Source organism: Ruditapes philippinarum, unplaced genomic scaffold (assembly GCF_026571515.1).
Source record: "Ruditapes philippinarum isolate M1 unplaced genomic scaffold, ASM2657151v2 ctg208_1_1_1_1, whole genome shotgun sequence".
Classification (NCBI taxonomy): domain Eukaryota; kingdom Metazoa; phylum Mollusca; class Bivalvia; order Venerida; family Veneridae; genus Ruditapes; species Ruditapes philippinarum.
Genome location: NW_026858626.1, coordinates 182,711 through 204,321, shown reverse-complemented (window position 1 = coordinate 204,321; position 21,611 = coordinate 182,711). Strand labels below are relative to the sequence as shown.

General features: G+C 33.4%; 1 protein-coding gene across 4 annotated transcripts in view; it reads right to left on the bottom strand.

The window, feature by feature from the left end:
- The window catches only part of LOC132753743 (disks large homolog 2-like), a 156,469-nt gene extending 138,743 nt beyond the window's left edge, over positions 1-17,726 (bottom strand). For all 4 annotated transcript variants that reach the window (XM_060744256.1, XM_060744259.1, XM_060744257.1 and 1 more), the window contains exons 1-4: positions 17,464-17,726; positions 15,491-15,622; positions 6,258-6,391; positions 141-314 (exon numbers count right to left, since the gene is read on the bottom strand). In XM_060744256.1, the coding sequence (XP_060600239.1) occupies positions 141-314; positions 6,258-6,391; positions 15,491-15,622; positions 17,464-17,509 (486 nt within the window). In that variant the 5' untranslated portion in view covers positions 17,510-17,726. The remainder of the gene's footprint in view (positions 1-140; positions 315-6,257; positions 6,392-15,490; positions 15,623-17,463) is intronic.
- Positions 17,727-21,611: the final 3,885 nt, after the last annotated feature.

Sequence of the window (21,611 nt, the reverse complement as noted above, 5' to 3'; positions counted from 1 at the left end):
CAAACTAACAACTATAAAATGCAACAAAAAGCATATTTTCAGACATCACAAATATGACTCCACCCCGTCTGAAAAATTTATCTGACTGTCTATATTTTGGACCTCAAGTTATGAGTATGAATCTGTTTAAGTACACTAACCGGTGGTGGCAAGGCTTGATCCTCAACATCTGGGTATGGTACTGGTGGGGGGACTTCTCTTGGTGCCACATTGTTTGGCCTGTTAAATGAAGCCGTCTGTTTCTCGACAACCACTTCCTGGGTGAGCTCTGGTGGGGGTGGTGGTAAATCATCGTCATTTACTGTGTTCTGTTTCTGTAATATAAAGAGATCATATAACTTATTAGGGTTTTCATTTTTATATGCGGCAACACTGAAGAGACGCCCTAAAGAAAATAACCAATTTGACAATGGGTCATGGATAATATTTAACTGTACAGGCTAAAAATAAAACTGATTTTAACAGATGATATGAATCGCCAATCTGTTAATAATATAAATCCTAAAATGCCATAAATTCTTAACTTTTGGTAATGGTTCAGTTTAACGTATGGCGAGAAGCCCAAGTTGCATGGTACAGCATGGCACAACCTTTATTTCTTACAAATCACCTATCAAATGGAGGAACTTCAACATAAATGGCATCTTCAAGTTTTCAAAACTCTCAATCTGTGGCAATCAATCGAGTCAAAAAGACAATAAATGTGTCAAACTTTTACATTAAAAGGTGACTGTTTAATTTAACTGTACCGATACATTAATCAAACAATACAAAATCTATAAAGTGGCTTGTATTAGTTGTAAACATAAACCTAAACAAATTTACTAGTCTGAATCTATATGAATTACATTTATTATTTTTCTCTTGTTTCCGATTAACGTCACACCAACATAGTATTGGTCGTATTGCCATGTTCCAGCTTTACTAGTGGAGGAAGACCTCAGGTGCCCCTCTATACATTATTACAGGCACAAACGGGCACCTCAGTAGAACCACGGACTTTCCATAACCTAGCTGGATAGCTTTCTCAAGTGTAGAATCCAAAGATGCTGGTGCAGTCTATGAACTGTATAATAACTATATTGTGATACATATTGCATCATGAGCATTGCATCATGGGTCATGTGGTGTATGATAATATCAGGACTATTGCAACAGAGAGGAGACAAAACGGAGCAAAAATTTAATCTGGCATATCATGGGCTTTAATCTGGCATATCATGGGCTTTAATCTGGCATAAAATGGGCTTTAATCTGGCATATCATGGGCGTTGAACTGCTTGTTTGAAATTTCTGAATTCAAAGGCAATATTAACCTCTAAAGGAAAGATCAATCAGTTTAAAGAAGTACTCCTACCATATTACATTACTGAATCGTCTTACATCGGTTCAAACAACATATAAATCTCTCCATAAATTTGACATGTGATTGAAACAACAATACGTTAAGAACTTAACTGATAAAATCTTCTGTACAAATTGCTCCGCAGACTATAAATTTTGTAACTTATCGCTTTATTACTTTCTTCAAATTTTCCGTTAAATGATGTTTATAAAGGCTGGTGAATGCCTGAGAGAAATTGGTAAAATTTTACATGTTTGATGCACCCCCTCAAGTCAATACAGATTTTAACGCATGGGATTTGATCCTCCACGCTAAATTTACTTTGACTTTGATTTTATATCTGTACATTGTTTATTTAACCATTTACCTACTGAATTTACTGAATGGATATTTTTAGCATCCATTCTTGAAACCATCAAAAATCTATTTTTGGAATATCAAGCTCGTGAAAATATATGGAATTTCATCATGTTTTCGTGAAAATATATTCTATATAAAAATGTCCTCTTAATTTTATAACAAACAACTTAATTACAAATGTGCAAGCTCTGTATTAGTGGCAAAGACTTATTACTTTGGATTCCAGCAGGGTATTTATTAGGATTCATTAGATTTCCCTACAAAATATTAAAATTATGCATTCTTTTAAGTACAGCTGTATAGTCTCGAGGTGCAATGCTGGCCTAGCTCTATTATAAGTTACAAGAAGCTAACCATGTCTCCCTAAATCTGCAACAATCATTGAAAACTTTAACCAACCTAGCTATTCATCCCTACAGTTTGACCAAACTGTGTAAATGCGGTATAAACTGGAATTCGTGAAAATTAAGTGTTCCAACGTCACATTACTTAAACAAACGATGGACAACTTTAAATTATAAGCAGGTGAGTAGTGCTTTTCAGAAATTATATTCAGCATAAGCACAGGCCTACAAAAAACGAGCCAAATTTCTAAGCAATTTTATAGGTTATGGCCAACAAGAATATATATGCATTATTTATTATAGCAAACCATTCAAGTAAGTTATGTGTTGTATATCCCATATTTTTACAACTGTAGACCAATGAAGACCAAGTGATAAGCATGATTTTAAGTCGTGAAAAGTCAGAAATTTGTCTGGCCTGTCTTCACTATGTCTAAACATTGAAATCATCAATATGGCCATCCCTCTCCAAGAGAGAGAGAGAAAAAGAGACCACTAATTGCCTGTCTGCTGCCTATTAGAAGACATTAATACCAGTTTTCATGTTTATTTGAACAGACTATGAAATTAATTACAAGAATAACATCTTTGTCCAATACCGAAAAGTGGCAGGCCAAGAATGACGTATAACAAAAAATAGTCAATTTTTACTGCAAAATACTAGCAATTCTTTAGCAAGGACTGAGAAATCATTTTTTTAGCGGGCAGTACTTAATTCTTTAGTAAGGAGTAATCCATTCTCTAGCAGGGAGTTATATCAAACCTATAGCAGGGATAAATCAGTTTCTTTAGCAGGGAGCAATAGTCTTTATTCATCTTTTAGCAAGGAGCAATCAATTCTTTTAGCAGGGAGCAATCAATTCTTTTAGCAAGGAGCAATCAATTCTTTTAGCAGGGAGCAATCAATTCTTTAGTAGGGAGCAATCAATTATTTAGTAGGTTAAGTAGGTAACAATCAATTCTTTAGCAGGGAGTGCTCGATTCTTTAGCAGGGAGAGCTCAATTCTATCAATTCTTTATGCCCCGGTCACATATCCACGGATAATGCCACGGAAGAGCTACGGTCTAATCGTTCACGGATTACTACGGAAATGTGAAATTTCGTAGTCCGCTACGGTTCCAGTACGGACACACAACGGTATGAGTACGGAGTCCGACGGATTTACCACCAAAAGCCCCCGGAGAGACACGGATTTTTACGGACTGACACGGTTTGATACGGAGCGACACGAATCAGGACGGACGCACTACGGATACACTACGGTCTGCTACGGTATAAGCACGGGTTAGTACGAATAAGTACGGTCTGATACGGAGAAGAACGTATTGATACGGAGAAGAACGAATTGCCACGGATCTATACGGATTTAATACATCCGTCCACAACCTCTTGCTTGCTCATTTTCAAAATGCCTCAAAAGAAAAGAACACATAGAAAACGAATTGCAGAGTTCAATGATTTTGGCGGAGAGGACTCGGCATAATCGCGTCCGACCCCCGAGACACATCAGGTCCGATTAAAGTGAATTTCTTGAAGGACGCTGGATCCTCAACAAGTTCGGCCATGAGAGCCTCATACTAGTCCACCATCTCGTCTGTCTTCTCTTACCTGATTAGATATGGACTAGTAATCATTAATGAAAAATGTTGATCAATACTGCTTCTCTTTTAATTCTAAGATTTGCTGTTCATCTTACAATTACATTAATTATCGTGATTTTTATGTTTTAAAAATATGTAAAAAGCTTGTAAAATTAATCTTATTATCACTCAAGGGCCAGCCTCCGAGGCTTATGAGACACTTCGTTTTATGTACATATTTATTCCAATTTCACGATCCAATGTTTGTAAAATATGTAACATTAAATGTTATTCTATTACTTATGAATTGTAGTACGATATTGATATAAATTTACTTCTATGTATGTCATCAAGCAGCTCGACCACTGCCTCCGCACTCTGAGCCATTTCAATATAAAGTTGCAGCCAGTAAATGGCAATTATCATTTTTTAAATGTTTCCGCAAATATGTCTGTTTTTAACAAGACGGTAGTATTTATACCCTTGAAAAAGAACATGATACTTAATTCATCCGTACTAAACAGTGGTGGACCGTACCATTCCGTACTGTTTCGTGTTGCAACGCAATAAACCGTATGAGACCGTGCTAATCCTTGCCTCTCCGTAGTACAACGTATTACGATCGTGGCTTTCCGTGACAATGCCGTATTAATCCGTATTAAAACCGTAGCTTATACGTAGGGTAACCGTACAAATACGTAGTTCTCCGTACAAAACCGTGGAAATCCTTGACAAGTTGGTGGACTACGAATCAGTACGGACTAGTACGGTTTTCGTACGGACCAGTACGTATCAATACGGATTAATACGGACTAGTAGGGATACGCTACGGTTAAGTTTTCCGTAGCAAATTTTTGTGCATGTTCAAAAATTGTCAAGGATCGCTACGGATATACAAGGACTACTACGATTGATTACGGTTACAATACGGAGAGCTACTGACCAGTACGGGTAGCTACGGACGATGCCGGAATTAATCCGTGGCTCTTCCGTGGGCGTATTCCGTGAATATGTGACCGGGGTATTAGGAGGGAGTGCTCAATTCTTTAGCAGGGAGCAATCAATTCTTTAGCAGTAAGTTGTATCAAATCTTTAGCAGGGAGTACTCCATTCCGTAGCAGGGAGAAATAATTTTTTTAGGCAGGGAGTAATCAATTCTTTAGCAGGGAGTACTCCATTCCATAGCAGGGAGAAATAATTTTTTTAGGCGGTTTTCAGTCATGGAGTAATCAATTCTTTAGCACAGAGCACATTTAGACTAAATTTAACGTAAATCTTAATTTCATTTGTGTTAAAATTTTTAAACATAATTATTTGACTATAAATAAAGTTCATCACTTCAATATACAAGCTCTATTAACAAAGCATTGAATGGTTTTCATTTTATTCTTTTACATGTATTTACAGTGTTATTAAATTCAAAGAAATACTCAAATATTCAAAGGCAATTAACTATCAGAAATAACAATTATGATAGTATCAGTACATGATATTAATCACTTTTCTTCTTGGCAATAAGTAACATACACCGGGGAGAAATTGAATCTAACGATGAGATTACATGTTTCATACTTGCAATGAAAATTTATTTCTGCCAACATTTCCACATGATTCCTCTTTTTCATAAGGCAACCATTGATGTAAACTTTATTCAGCATAATATATCTTTGACATAAAACAATGTATGTTATGCCCAGGATTTGATCTTTAAATATGATACATATCAAAACTTTATAATATTATATCATTTATATATTATATTTCTGATGAAAATATGGTCATTTTGAACCCTTAGCTTGCTATATTGCTATAATGGATCTGTCTAGTTTTGAATTTGGAATAGTCCGTTCAAACATCAATGGATTTCAATATCAAAATACATAAATTGAGCTGCCAACAGTATAGAGCCTGGTCAGACTGCACAGATGTGCTGGCTGGCCTACCTCTCTACTGGTGGCAAAGTTTAATCACTCTTGGTTCCAGCAGGTGAAGGGTCAAATATTTTTAACTGAAGAACATGACATTCAAATCAATTTTTCTGTATTTCTAACCTTCTAAGTTGCGATGTCATGAATGTGTACGCCTATTCTAAAGTTAAAGACTTAGTAGTTCTCTTGGTTTTGTTCAAAAAAATTTTTATGCGTTTCACAGACGGTGTAAAATAAAAGAAAATTTGTAGTATTTACATAAGTATGCAATTCTCAATCGTAATTGGTGTAAAATTGTGTTCCCTTTCTCCAGGGGAACTAGTGGGAAACAACTTTACACTATCAAATCAGGCAATAGAATAAGAAAATTAATGGATATGCCTTTATTTTTGAAGTGACAACAATATAATTTAATGTAATTCTAAACAATTGTGAAAACTGAAAATCACATAGGTCAATATTTTTTTTTACAAGTCCAGGTTCATTTACCAGACCTGAGAATTTTTTAGGCACAAATTACGTAAATTTGGGGGGGGGCGGTGGAGTGACACCATCTATATAGTAAATTTTGACACAATTTTTGAGAGAACAGCTAATTCTATTAATATGGATTGCTTTCTTTACCAGACTGATTTAAAGAAGGGAAAAACAAGTTCCATTGTCAAGGAAAGGTACCAATATCCCAATGGTCATTCATACCTCTGTTTTAAGCGTAGATGTTATAATAGGTGGTTCTTTCTCCCATTTGTTCACCATCTGAAGGGTCTCCAATGTTTTCTGACTCACATCTTTAGTTTCATCTAACAGTGTACATTCATAAAACTCTTGTATATCTGAAAAAGGTAATCAAAATACATAACATTATATATTAATATAATTAGAATATATTTCATTTGTTCCTGTATATCATTTCCTTGCATATATATTTGGGAAATTATACAGAGAAGGTTTTATGTTCCCTCTCCTTAAGTTTCTATGTAGAAGAGCTGTAAGAACTATCTATTTGCTATTGTCAACATTAAGTTCAATTCCTAAACAATGGATATTATGTCATGAGATAAAGCTATATCAACATGGCATGATGTGCCTCAGTTTGTTCATCCATGTAGTCTGCCATAACTCCATATTACTGTATAATGAACTCAAATTTTCTTTTCCTACTCAAGTCCTTGCTCATAGCAACTAACAATCTTTCATTTCAAAGATAGATCATTTTCCATTATGCAAAACCAGAACAAAACCAGGGGCTTGAGTGGACAATTTCAGTTTACAGATCAAGGGTTGACCACAAAACTGTTTTCAGTCTCAGTTTTGCGGTCATACCTCAAGATTCACATACTTATAGGCAATTTAACAGGGCCCTCATTTCACTGAAGGCAATATACTGTAGCCAGGTCCTAATTTCAAATAAAATTCCCATTATTATATATAAGGGAAAATCTCAAACTGTTCAGAGAGCCCTGTATTGTTTACACTCGATGCAATTCAACCTTTAAATCATAAAAACCTTGATAACATAATAAATGACACCAACTACATGTACAGCTATCCTTGTAGGAAATTGACTCAAATCAATAAAATTTATGCCCATATGTTATCTAAAATACCCTTAAAAACAATCTGTGTTACTCCAAAATGTTTACCCACCAATATTTCAACATGTAAAGTTGACTGATGAAACTCCTTAACCCGAAATAGCTTGCCATTACTACAGCCATTATCTTTTTACTATGGGTTAAACAATATTATGTTTTTCACATAGTTTTAAACAACTGATTTTGGAATGTGGCCAGATCATTGGGGGGAAAAGCATACAATGAAAAACCCATCAAAACTAGGCAATACAACTCCTTTTGTGGATGTAAATATTTTAAAATTCAGGGCTGTTTCTTCTCGGTAAATCGACACTGAAAAAGAGATAATAACATACAGTACTACCTAAACTGTACATTGTATAATCATCAACGTTTCAATTTTAAAAGCGACTATTATAAAATGAATCATCCGAAATAATTCTGAAGTTTTAAGTTTAACTTCATAAATTTTTTACCTTAACTTGAATAAGTATTGATAATCATTTTACCTTAACTTGAATAAGCATTGATAATCATTTTACCTTAACTTGAATAAGCATTGATAATCATTTTACCTTAACTTGAATAAGCATTGATAATCATTTTACCTTAACTAGAATAAGCATTGATAATCATTTTACCTTAACTTGAATAAGCACTGATAATCATTTTACCTTAACTTGAATAAGCATTGATAATCAGAGCACAGAAATCATAAATAATATAAAAAAAAATAAAGTCAGGGAATTCTTAATACGAGACTTTTCCACGAAAGGAAAAAAAAAACAACAAGGTACTTTTCCATTGTTATTTCTCTTTAATTTTCTCCGCAGACATTGTCCATTTTGGTAGAATCGCCTTCATGACATATTTCTAGGGCAAATGCTACCATCTTAGGTAATAAACTTGGCAATTTTGACAGAAACACAAACAGACCTAAGATGCAGTAATGCATATAATAGTCCCTAGAGTACAATATAGTGTCATAGAGACTCAGCTCGGAATTCTTTCTCTCTCTCGTTAAAACATTATCTTAAGTCCAAAAGAAACAACAAGTACGCCTAAACTTAAGATTTAATTCAAAATCCCACAGTTTATGCTTGTACTTTAATCAATGAAAAACAAAATGGGTATTTTTGAGGTTTAAAATTATTCGTTCACTTAACAACAAAAAATTACAACATGTCCGAAACTTGAAAAATGTTGGTTTTTCACATCTAATTTGGGTGGACAAAACCTTAACCATTTTCACTTCACTTTGTATCACAATAGTTTATCATCAATATACATATACATACTATTTTAAAGTGATCTTTTATCAGCATTTGATTGTTCTTAAGTATTTCTATTATTAACATCTTAACTAATATCTTAAAATAATGAAATATTCAACTTTGTAGGTCATACAAACAATATGTACATTAGAAACTGACAAAATAGTACAAAGAAAATTTTATCACTTTAAAAGTGATGTCAATGGTTTGTTCATTTTTAACAATGTTCAGCAGTTAAGAGTATAACAATCAATAAAAGCTGTCCATAAGGAAACTTTTCAGTCACAGGGCCTTTTTTCACAGTTTGGGGCAGCAGCCCAGCCCTTAATTTTGGGGAAAAATTACACAGTATATTTGCAAAAGGGGAAGAAAAAACTTGATGTAAATTCAATTTTTGGGGAAAACTGCATGATTTTAAAGAAATTTTCTTTGGGGAAGCAGCCCTATACCGGCCCCTGTTATAGAAGGTAAAAAGGCCCTGAGTCATAACCCACTTTCACTTATAACCAGCACAAAACAGATGTGAAAGATGGTTTAAATAAGATCAAAGCATTAATTACATGAAATTGTGACAATTTTTTTTAGATTATTCAATAAGAGTCTAAAGAGTAACAATAATTTGCATAACCCTCACTCCTGCGGTAATGGACCTTTCCGGTGTTTACAGTTTTATGTTAATTGGCTAACTTGTTATCCAATCCCCACACTGAGATAATACATAGTCACTGGTTGACCTGGTTTGCACAAATGTTTGTGATACTGTTTGTGAGCAGTTGACCTAGCAATGAATGGAAAAGGTGTGGCTAAATGTTCCGCTACGAAAAATCGGAAAGGTCCATTTATCGTACAGGACATACTCATATGACTTACACAAGCATTGGCACCTGCTTCGTACAAAATTCATAAAATTCTGCAGTCATATCCTTACAAAATACATCTACTATTGCGTGTTAAAACAGACAGATTATGTTTCGACTAGAATCCATTTAAATGTTTAAAATAACATGAATGAAACTTGAGCAAAGATCAATGATCGCTCAGAAAACACGTCACATTCTAAACCATGACATTTGTTCCAACGCAAACACTTAATTCTGAATCGTACAACATGACAACAATACCTGCGATGAACTGTTTAAGATCAAAATCCATTTTTTTATTTTTATACTAATTATCAACGCCAGAATTTTTTTCTGTTTACATAGAAAAGAATTATAAATATGTTTAATAAAAACATCAGTAATTACTAACAGTAATACACGGAACTGTATAAATAAAAATCAGGCCTTGGCAACAGGACATCTGTAATTTATTTGTCATCATAACTAACATGTACATCAAAGAAATTCTGCAAGCTATTTAATTTGCCGTCTTCATATAGTCGACAATAACTACACAGGGACGTGTAATTATCTAGTTTCATAATGCAGTATTATTTCCAACTGGTCAGTGTTTAATTAGGTTTACAGGAAGGAAGGAATATTAATTAAACATTATTGCTCATCAGTTATGACCACCTCATTTCACCCTTACATATTTGAATCAATTATCATTACTCTTGTTGGTCCATTAGACTTCTCCTGCCCAGACTTTGAAGCAGTCCATCTTTTGCTTCTTTTCTTCTTCTTTTTTTGTGAAGAATTTTGACAGGACTATTCTAAATTTAAGCATCTTTTGATAAAACATACATGTAGTTGGGCAAGTTCGTCCCACTCTACACTAGATGGCATAATAGGCATTTCAATTTAATTTTTTTTCGTCATCAGCACTCAAAGAGGAAACCAGCAAACAAAAATGAAGGACTCTACATTAAACTTAACCATTCTCTTCGCTGTAATGGCTGCCATGGGACAAGATGGATACTGTTCTATGCAAGAATTAATTACAATTACTAGCATGGTTTCTGCATATTATGACAGCACTTGACAACTCGGGAATTGAGCTCTCAATTTTCAAATCTGTCATATATAGCAAGTAGAAGATCGATATTCACACTAAGACCGTTCAGGCCAATCACTAGCCCGTTAATTGCTGACCTAGAAACTACAATCCTTACCTTAAACTGTAATTAAACACGTCAAAATAAATCAAATGCTTCAAAATAAATTATTATTATACTTTATCAATTAGACTCTATAGTTGCCCTGACTCATGACCTTTTGAATTGAAACTATCCAGTTTGCTTATAGAAGGCTGGTCGATCTGTCAAAGTGCCACCTTGTGCATGAAACAACACACAGGAGGTCTCAGTGGTCTTCCTCCATCAAGAGGTTCACAGTGTTGGTGATTCATTACCAAATAATTCTCGCTCCCGGAACCAGAGGTTCAGTATACCCACTTACCCTCTCATCTAATGCCTTATGAAACAAGCTGTTCAAAACATTCAGCTTTTAAAGCAAGTTTTTCTTTGAATATAAGACAAATCTTCATGTACATAGTACGGTAAAAAGTAATTTTTCCTTGAATTCTCATACATGTAACTATTAAGATAATTGCAAATTTTTTACTTATTTTTCATGTATATAAATAGAATTGAACATGATTTTTGGAGCCACCCTCCAAGAAAAAGTCATAAAATCTGGTTTTATCACTACAATCTCATGCTTTCTTTAGACAGTGTTGCATTAAGCGACCAGTTGGCATCTCTCTTAATACATGTACATGATTGACTATTTCCGTCTTTAAATAATGTTAAAAAACATTTGTTGTTCAAACTAAGCTTCCTTTTACAATTGGACTTGACCTTGTGCATCAAAAAATCCTTGAAACGGAAACTTACTTAGTTTAAATGTTTGATTATAACAAATTTTTGATAATACATTTATGAGCAGTAAACAGATAAAAAAGTACTTCAAATCAAACCATAACATTATAGGTTCTTTCTTTTCCTTGTTTAAAAACAGGTCACTTGTTTGGTAAACAAACTTGTACGCAATAGCTAAAAATTCATATTTTGCCAAAATTGTGACAAACAGACAGACGGACGAAACACACCCAACACAACATGCCCTACCAGTATTATTGATCTAGAGGGCATATAAAAATAAAATGTATGTTTAAATTCCCAATATACATGCAAGTCTTTACTCATCATGAGGTTGGAAGCTTTTCACCCATCTCTAAAATAAATGTTTTTCCCCCATCTCTAAAATAAATGTAACATTTAATATTTGTCTAAAAACTAAAATATATCTTTCTGATATTAACCAGTAACCACATGGTTTGCCTCTTTCTTAACTAATTAAAAAACCTATTTAGAACAAGTTCTACCTGTAACATACAATATAATGTTTACTGAAATTGTGGCTTGCAGAGGAGTTTTATTTTTTTATCTCGGTATTTCATGAACCAGGAAATAAAATCACAAACTCAACATGATTAGTGTTAAATGTTTTCAGTATTTAGGATCAAGATGTTCTTTCGCCCTTAACTAATGGATCCCCCCCCCACTCCCTCCAGATTCACGCTTACAACTTTCATGAACATTTTGAAAATAAATTGATGTATTTAAATGTAAAATATTATGAAGTGAACAAAGAAAGTAAATTCACAAATTGCAAAAAGTGCCAACAATCCTCGTAAAATACCCCCCCCCCCCAAAAAAAAGGGTTAAAATATCCAAAATTAGACCTTACCCCTACAGAAGAAATGTGGTGATAAATATTGCAAAATCAGTCATTAATTGCACATAACAGTATGTAAATCATTACTTGAATCTTGCATGTTTTTACTTTTCTTAAAATCTTAGTATGTTTTGTTTTTTTGTTAATTCTCCTAAATATTTTAGCTCATTAGGAGGCAAGCAGCTTTAAGAAAAGTGGCTTTGAACAGGGCTGGCAAAATCACATTTTGACTAACTTGTCTTTTTCATTTGAATCATTTCTTTTACTTGTCAGTATGATATTTATAAAGTTTTTGAAAAATATCATTTGTCCGTAAAGGCTGTGGGACAACCTGGCAACTACGGACAATTGATTTTGCAGGCCTTAAGCTTGCTTTAAATAGGATACTGCAAAAGAAAAAAGTAAATTTTGGCCCTGCTGTTAAGAAGCAAAGAAATTTAATTGATGACATAAATCAGTTAATCCCTAAATATCAACACAGAGTCATCTTTTCCAATACAATCTATTTGAATCCACAGAAAAATTCTACATAGGCATTTAAAAAAAGAATCTGCATTAGCACAAATTGTGCAACTAACTTTATCATAAACAACCACTTTGAAAATTAAAAACAAACACCATATAAAATAGAAAAAAAAAGTAAATTTTCTGCTTGAACTACTATTATATGCTTTTTATAAAGAAAATACCATAAAAAAAACAAAAACTTCAAAGACATGTGATCAAATTTTTATAGAATCAAATGGTGCTTTCAACACAAAGCCCAAGAGACTTCCTAAGTCAATCTTCCATATTTCAATAATCAAAAGAAAGTTGTTTTTATTCTTGCCATATGTCAAACATGATAAAAGACTTTTAAAACTCCACTCTCGATTTACTGTCATAATACAGTGGCACGCCAATCAATTGTTTCTGACATAGTAAATATACGGAGATGTTTGCCGTAATAGCAGTTGCCAAATATTACACACTTTATTACCAGAAAATAGCAGATAATCACAATCGTATAAAGCTTTCTTAACCAAATATTATTCTCATATTGCGCGGGGTGAAAATAGGTCCTTTTAACTATTTGTTTTAAATAATGCCAGTTAAAAGAGATCTCGGTCCTTTTAAAGCTGCATGCCTCCAAATGAGCCAAAATATTTCAAGAAAATCAACCTTTAGAAAAATGTGCTAAGATTTTAAGAAAAGTAAAAATATTCACAATTCAAGAAATATTTTACATGTTATATGCAAATAATGGCTGATTTTGCAGCATTTATCACCATATTCCTACTGCGTTACTAAGGCAATAAGGTTATAGTTTGCATATTCTGCGCCTTTTTTTTTGTAATTTTCATAGATTTTAAGTGTTGTAAGCAATGTGTAAATTACTTACATTGTTAATGTGACAATATTAAACTTTTGGATACATTTACAAGAAAAATTCATGAAAAAATAGCAATGCATCTCATTCTGGAGGCACGCTGCTTTAACTCATTGTTTTAAATAAAGCCAGCTGAAGAGATCAATCCGGTATTTTTTATTTCATGATCAACGAAGTCTCTTATGAATCGCAACAATTTGGGACACGCTCAACTGTGAGTACAATATTTACGCTGGATTGGGACAATATCCATTAAGATATGACAATCTATTGCGAGACTCGTTGCTCTGTATGAAGTCTAAAGGAGTTTTATAGAATTTCCTGGTTTATGTTTATGAATAGACAACATCGCTGGGAATTAATCCAAAGCTTACGGCAGTTTCCTCTGGCAATATACTTTATAGACCCAATCTGACTAATTTATAAATCTATGATATATTAAACATATCTTATGGTACTAGAGGTATTATGATCTGAGATCAGCATTTCGATCGGAAAAAAAATCAATGGATTGTATTTTCAGGCATCTTTCTGAAGGTCACTCCTAAAGTTATACTGTTTGTTTATATTATACTGATTTAAACAACATTTCAGTCATCTAGATCTATGTACAAGAGGACAATTATTGGGTACATATATATTGCTTCAAGATTCTGTATATACATGTATATCATATGTATAACCACCTGTTATTGACAATTTATTGCCAAATTCTTTACATCCATTTCTTTAATCATCAGTGGTAGATGACCAAACATATCCAAATTACTTCCTGCAGCCATGATTTTAACTCAACTATGTTTGGTCCCACAACACCAAAAATATGAGGGTGGGCATCTGATAGTCAACCAGAAAATCTGACAATGTTGGCCCTTAGTCAAATGTATCACTACATTGTATTTCTGAAACTTTTCAGACATATAAGATTTATATACAGTCTTTATCAAAGTTACTTTCACAGATAGTGCTTTCTGTAAATTCTAAAGTAGTCAGTGAAGTAATCACAAGTATTTCATGCAGCAAAAAGGTGGTAAAGATCTTCATTATGTGTCAATCAAATTTCAAACTTCACACAAAAAGTGTTCACAGCGATCATTATCAAACAGGTTAACTCAGCTGTCTTTGTAATTCAGACTTTGATTCACATGTTTTTGTAACTATTCATAACAATCTAGTTCAAATCCCACCATAAATGTTGAAAGTCTTGGTGACGAAGCAATTCCTTTAACACACAAGGTATGATCCAAAATTGTACAATTATCTGATTCCTGTATGATCCAGATTGGATTTTAATCACTGTTCAGCTCTGGCAAGTTTTTTAATCACTGTTAACCTCTGGCAAGTTTTAATCACTGTTCAGCTCTGGTAAGTTTATAATCACTGTTAAGCTCTAAAAAGTTTTAAATCACAGTTCAACACTGGCAAGTTTGTAATCATTGTTCAGCTCTGGTGAGTTTACAATCACTGTTAAGCTCTAAGAAATTTTTAATCACTGTTTAACTCTGGCAAGTTTTTAATAACTGTTCAGCTCTGGCAAGATTTTAATTACTATTCAGCTCTGGCAAGATTTTAATTACTGTTTAGCTCTGGCAAAATTTTTAATCACTGTTCAGCTCTGGCAAGATTTTAATCACTGTTCATCTCTGGCAAGATTTTAATCACTGTTCAGCCCTGGCAAGTTTTTAATCACTGTTTAGCTCTGGTAAGTTTTTAATCACTATTCAGCTCTGGCAAGATTTTAATCACTGTTCAGCTCTGGCAAGATTTTAAATACTATTCAGCTCTGGCAAGGTTTCAATCACTATTCAGCTATGGCAAGGTTTTAATCACTGTTCAGCTCTGGCAAGTGTTATCACATATAAACAAGGAAGGAACATTCCTACATGGATATACTTTACATTATTAAAATCAAATCAACAACAAAGGGAATAAAATGCTTTGGCTAAAAGAGATTTTCATAAACCAGTTGAAAAATAGCAGAAGCTGATTAAAAGCAATAGGAACTAACAAAAGCCTTTGACAGTAAAAACAGAAACCGTACCTACTTCTTACATAGTGTTATGGGACTTAATATCATACAAAACAAACTTACCTAAAAGTGCTTGGAACAATCTACTCTTGAATATTCTAATGACTCTTTCAATAGCATTCTTAAGGGGTTTATCCTGGGGTTTGTTCAACCTTGTGTGGTAGTCTTCCAACAACTCAAGAGCCCGATGGGCATCTGAAAGTATATAATAACACAATTATCAATTCAACCAATAAAACTTGTTTATTTATGTATATGTTACGTTATTTTAGTTTGATTGTGTTGGAAGCTATAAGCAGCTAAAGCTTATTGAAACACTCTCGAATCTGTTCCTGGAAGCAACCAGTGATTAGCCAATCGAAAAATGGATCGTGAAAGTTTTATATGATGTTTTGATTGAACAGTTATTGCAAATAATAATATAATTTTATCATCCCCACTACAAGTGTAATTTTGATCAGGGCTTTCACTTTAGGCAAACAAGTAAATTGCAAAGACAGTAATTAGGCTAGGTGTATGTATCTCACATGTATGGGGAAAGAACTTTGGGCTAAATATGCAAACCTATACAACCAATACAGATAGCCACTTCCTTTCAGCAGCTTGATGAACTTGAATTGAAAATATAAAAAATCACAATTTATATGTCCAAAAAATAAACTTTAGTGATCAAAATTAGTAGCCAATTAGCAAGTAGCCAATCAGCAAAAAGAAATAACTGAATCTGATTATTATTCTCTTGGGATAATAAAATTTCTAAATGTCCAATTTGCAATTTTACAATTTTAGAAATGTATCAATTTAAGATATTCTTATAAAATATTGCTTCAAAACATGCTTCTGAAAAAGTTCTAAGTGATTGAGTATGAACATTTACATGATGAATAATAATATTTTGTGCAATAACATTTTATTATCTGCAATATAAATATATATAATTTCAGATCATGTATTTTCAAACTTGACAGCAACATCAGTATATAAATAGTTCATGAATGATTTGTTGTTTTAATAAAACTTATTTTAATAAATAAAACTTTAATATTTTAAAGCAGATGACCTCCAGAAGAAAAACTGCCGTCTGGGTAATATTTCAAAATCCCCCCCTCAAAAACATTACAAATTTACATAGTTGAAAGAAATCGAAATGACACTTCAAAATGTTCATATTTTAACATTATTGCTCTGAAAACAAACAGTTCGCTTTTCCACCAACGGGAAATACCTTCTTTTATTATACCACGGAATTCTTTCATCCAGGTTTTTTTCTAGTATCACGTGGTCGTACAGTACAATATCGCGACCTGTGCTCAAGAACGCACGGAATCCGGGATTTTATCAAACATATAGGGATACGAATAACTGCTTTTGTTTTTAGATTTGTAGTAATTCATGGCACTAAAATTATAATTGATTAATTATTTTATATGTATGTTGAGGTCAGTGGCTTTAATGCATATTTGTATTTTGTAACTTGTTATACTGACTGGACATCACATTATTTAAATAAAAAAAATAATAACACAAACAACAAATTTATGTAGGTCAAAAGGAAAACTACATTCAATAAATCAGAAATTACGGGCTTGTTATAGTGCTATGGGTTTATGAGCAATTATGATATGCCGTTATCTCAAAGCAACATTATTTAAAGGACTAAAGGAAATGCCAAAAAGTAAAATTATCTCAAATCAACATTATTTATAGGACTATTGTAAAGGAAAACTAAGACTTTACATGAATGAAATGTTGCAGAAATAAAGTGAGCATAACAATCCAACTTTTATTTTAAAAGAGAAAAGTAATTATGCATCACTCTATACCTATATTGTAAGTAGGAAAGAAATTGAATCCTAGGCTCGAGTCATTTAAAATTTGGGTACGAAATATACGGGGGCGAACTTGGTATTCCGGCTAAAAATTAGTCAAAATGATGAGATTTTCGTATAAACTGACAAATTATTACCCATAACTGATTCTATTTCATTTACAAGAAGGCAAATTAGTAAAATATACGTGACTCATCAACAACATACCTTGTTTTCTAACTGGCATTCTTGAAATTTCCGAGATAATTTGCATGCGAAAGTTCACACCCACTTTTTTAGTTCAACTGCACTGATAACTTCAAAGTTGTCGTGCAGAAAACTAAACGTATTTCTTCAACAAAATATCTTTTCACTCAAATGCAGGGAAAATATATTCAGAATGAACAGCATAATATTTTAAAACTTAGCCAGAAAAGTAGGCCATCCGAAATTTCATTTCAATATGGCGAACGGCAAAATAGATTAGGTCACGTGACAAGGGAGTAGCTAAAGATTTTAACAGGCCATAATAGCTGAAATTTACTTTGACAAAATTGAATATCATATCGATGAATTGTAAATGGCTTCAATATGTCAAATATGGAAAATAAGATATATTTCATATTTAAAGTACCCCAGGTGAAAAATACAAAACGAACTGCTCCCTGTTACAGGTGTGTCTCAAAATTCTTTACACCTGGCGGGAAATTTTCAAATACAATTCCATAGTAAACGACGATCTTAAGTATCATTATGAAATTTATTCATGTTTAAGTCTGTACAAAACGCTTACACTGTGGTTACGCCAAAAATATGTGGCAATGCAAAAATATATAGACTTCAATGGTTGAACGGGATTGAAGTTTAAGTAACCGCGAATTTTGAATCTTCTTATTTTGGCAAAATATCTCTAGCAATCTGACAGTCTATTATTTGAGTATACAAATTGATCGCTAATGAATCTTATCATTGCCAACTTATTTAATATCACTCATTCATATTCTTGAAGATGATTTTGAAGATGATTTTCACTTACTGCACCAACTTGAACAACAAATAGTGGTCGTAAAAATATTGCTTACAAAGTTCTATGTCTTTTCCAAAGCAATAATTCGTTACATGTCGTTGGTAAGTCTAATTAAGTAGTTAAATAATTATTTTCATTGCATGTTTAAACAAATGTGTCAACATTTTTCTACACAATATACAAAAGGGTTGAGCGAAAAGTTAGCTCAATATTACCAGGTCCTCCTCCACACAACATCGAATACAATTCATTTCATGAAAATTGCTTTAATAGTTCACCTGACCACATAGTGGTCATGAAGAGCTTATCATCGCATGTTGTTCGTCATCTGACGTGCTTCCGTTCTTGCGTCCGTCTGTGCGCAAACAATTTCGTGTCCTCAGTTGTATTACCAATAGATGACGGTTTCTGTCTCGAACCACATCATTGGATTGCAGAGTTATGGGCAATGAAAGGGGAAAAATAGGTAAATCAACCTTATATTTGATGGCTGAGTTTATTTTTGATATGATTGGAACCAAAGTTCCTTAATTGAAATTACAATGTTGGTGCGTGATGGAGTTATGGGTCCTAAAAGGGTCACAAACAGAGATATTTAGCCATGTCTGCATGATAAATGCGTTTATATCAACCAAAGTTACACAAAAACATTGATCAGCAATAGAGCTTAGTTCGCTCTTGAATTGACAGGTAAAATTGCGGGTCCATCGATATGGGCTTCAAATAAAGGTGAAACTATTGATTCATTTATATTTTTTCCTGTAATCTATAATTGATCATCATTTTACACAAATATACATGTATTTGATTCTTACTTGAAAAAAAAACAGCACATAGGACAAAGTCTTTCTTGAGGAGGATCACATTGACCTAACCTGTACATTGACAATAGATTACATTTAGGCGTGTCACGTAGTGTATTACAGTATCAAGCGTCGCCATTTTTATATACAACACATTCGGAATTTCTAGCGTTAGTATTCGAAAGTAAGCCAGTTGTGGTAATCTTTGATTGTATCAAACACAATAATAATTACCTATGGACTTTCAGGAGAAGCTATAATACCTGACTTGCGATTAAATGTTTAATTAGAAGTGATCAGTTGTTTTGTAGATGATTTTCTGTAGCACAGATGGATCTCTTCATTGCATAGGAAACTTGAATTGAATTTTGACTTTGGAGCCATATCTCAATGAGTAATTCAATAAAATTCGTAAAGGTTTGTTTGAATATTTAGCATCGTTTTGTGGAAACTTTGTAATTTAGTTCGTTTTGTGGCATTTTCTTCACAGGTATTGCATTTTAGACACACCAGGACCAACGCCGGAAAGAATAATCTGTCCATGATAGGGGCAAGAAAAATTGATACAAAAATTGATAAATATAGAGCAAAGTCAGGAAGGTAGAATTACAATCCGATTTTCTTTAAATAACAATAATTTAAATGTTATTATAGTGCTAATCTAGACCAGTTATTATTTGTCTATTTGTTTTACCAATATTAAATATTGAAATTCATATAGATTTAATCCCTTAATTATGCCGAAGCTTTGATTAGATATGAGGGCATTAAAGTTTAGGTATGTGTGGCTAAAAGAAATTATGTAAGGCGTCTCCCAGTGGTATTTCAACCAAAAATTTAAAGGACCAACTTCATTCACTTAAAAAATCTAGATTAAAATAGGCATTATTCATAGTAACAAGATAATGGTGTCACAATCACTATACAAATGTATAATTATCTTATTGAGGACAAAATTACGACCATCTTGTTCTCTCATGTGGATTCGTGCGTGTTGTATAACACGGACTCGATGCAACGGAAACACTATAAAAAGCAGTCCTAAAAGTAAGCATATCCCACCATTGAAAACCGGAAAAAAAATAACCAAAATAACATTCTTTTTCTTTCTTTTCTTTTATTTCGTTGTTGCGTGAAACATCACGCCAACACAGTATATGCCATATGCGACTTTGCAGCTTTACTGATGAAGGAAGACATCAGGCGCCCTTCCATGTATTGTTTCAGGCACGAACGGGCACCTGAGTAGAATCACAGAAGTTCCGTAAACTAGTTTGATAGCTTCATAAAAATGAAACAGTCCAAAGTCCCTGTCCGGATTCGGACCCACGGATGTGAGGGACATGTGGTTTGAAGTCAAAGATCTTAATCACTCGGCCACGGACGCCCAAAAATTCAATATCTAACGTACGTTTTAGAGAGAAAAAAAGAAAATCAATTAAGTTTTTATCAAGAAACCTTCCTCAATCAGTACTATTTGAAAGGTGTTAATTACCCTGAAAAATCAGCCTTTGAAAATCGATAGAAGAATAAGCTAAAAAAAAGATTTAAGTGCAGAAGACACAGACAACTCTCAAACTACAGTAGGCCTGCAGAAACCAGTACTTTCCTCTTGCATCTGACATGGCCTGAATTCGTTGTGTCCACATTCTGGGCGTTGACGTGCAGCCAAAATGACATGTGTGATGCTGCTATGTTATTGACACTTCCATGCTACCAAACATGCAGTATATTTGCGTTTCGGATACGTTTTTGACGTTACCGTGTCATTTACGACGTATTTACGTTGTTGCCACTTTCTGTTACTACCATGTCACACAAATGACGTACTTACGTTGTTGCCACAGTATACGTGCCTATACTATGTCACACAAATGACGTATTTACGTTGTTGCCACATATTGGCGTTAGCAATTAAACACGGATGTTTTTTGTAACACAACAATCATGAAGTTGATAGATATCACCCAGTGACACGTAAACATCGTTCGAAAGAACGCAAATAGCTAGGTTGAATACTCAAATATTAAAAATTTCATTGCATAACTTAAAGTACAGAAAACATTTTCGTTTTAATTTAAAATGGGTCTCAAAGCACTGAAAAAATAACAGAAACAAGCAAAACTTCCGCAAGTGTTTCAAAACTAATCTTTCGATAATCAGAATTATATATTTCAAAAGGACCGTAAAAATTATATTTTTTACAGTGCTGGGCAAAATATTTCTTTCCATTTGTTATCCAGACGGTATCACTTGCTGTCAGGACACATGCATATTTCTGTCATGTATACAACTCCTTCAATAAATTCAGTATTTGACCTATACTCATTCCATATCCACTATTTATGAAATACTGCCTCGTTCTCGGCCATCATTGTGACGTTTAAGAGTTTAATAGCAACATGCTGATAATGTGACGTATACGTAACCATGAAACAAAATCCTATGACGTATAAACATTAATGTCCCGTTATAAAGACGTTGATGTGAATGTTCTTTTTCACAAATGACCAGATGTGGAACAGACGCCATCTGTATATTTGTAA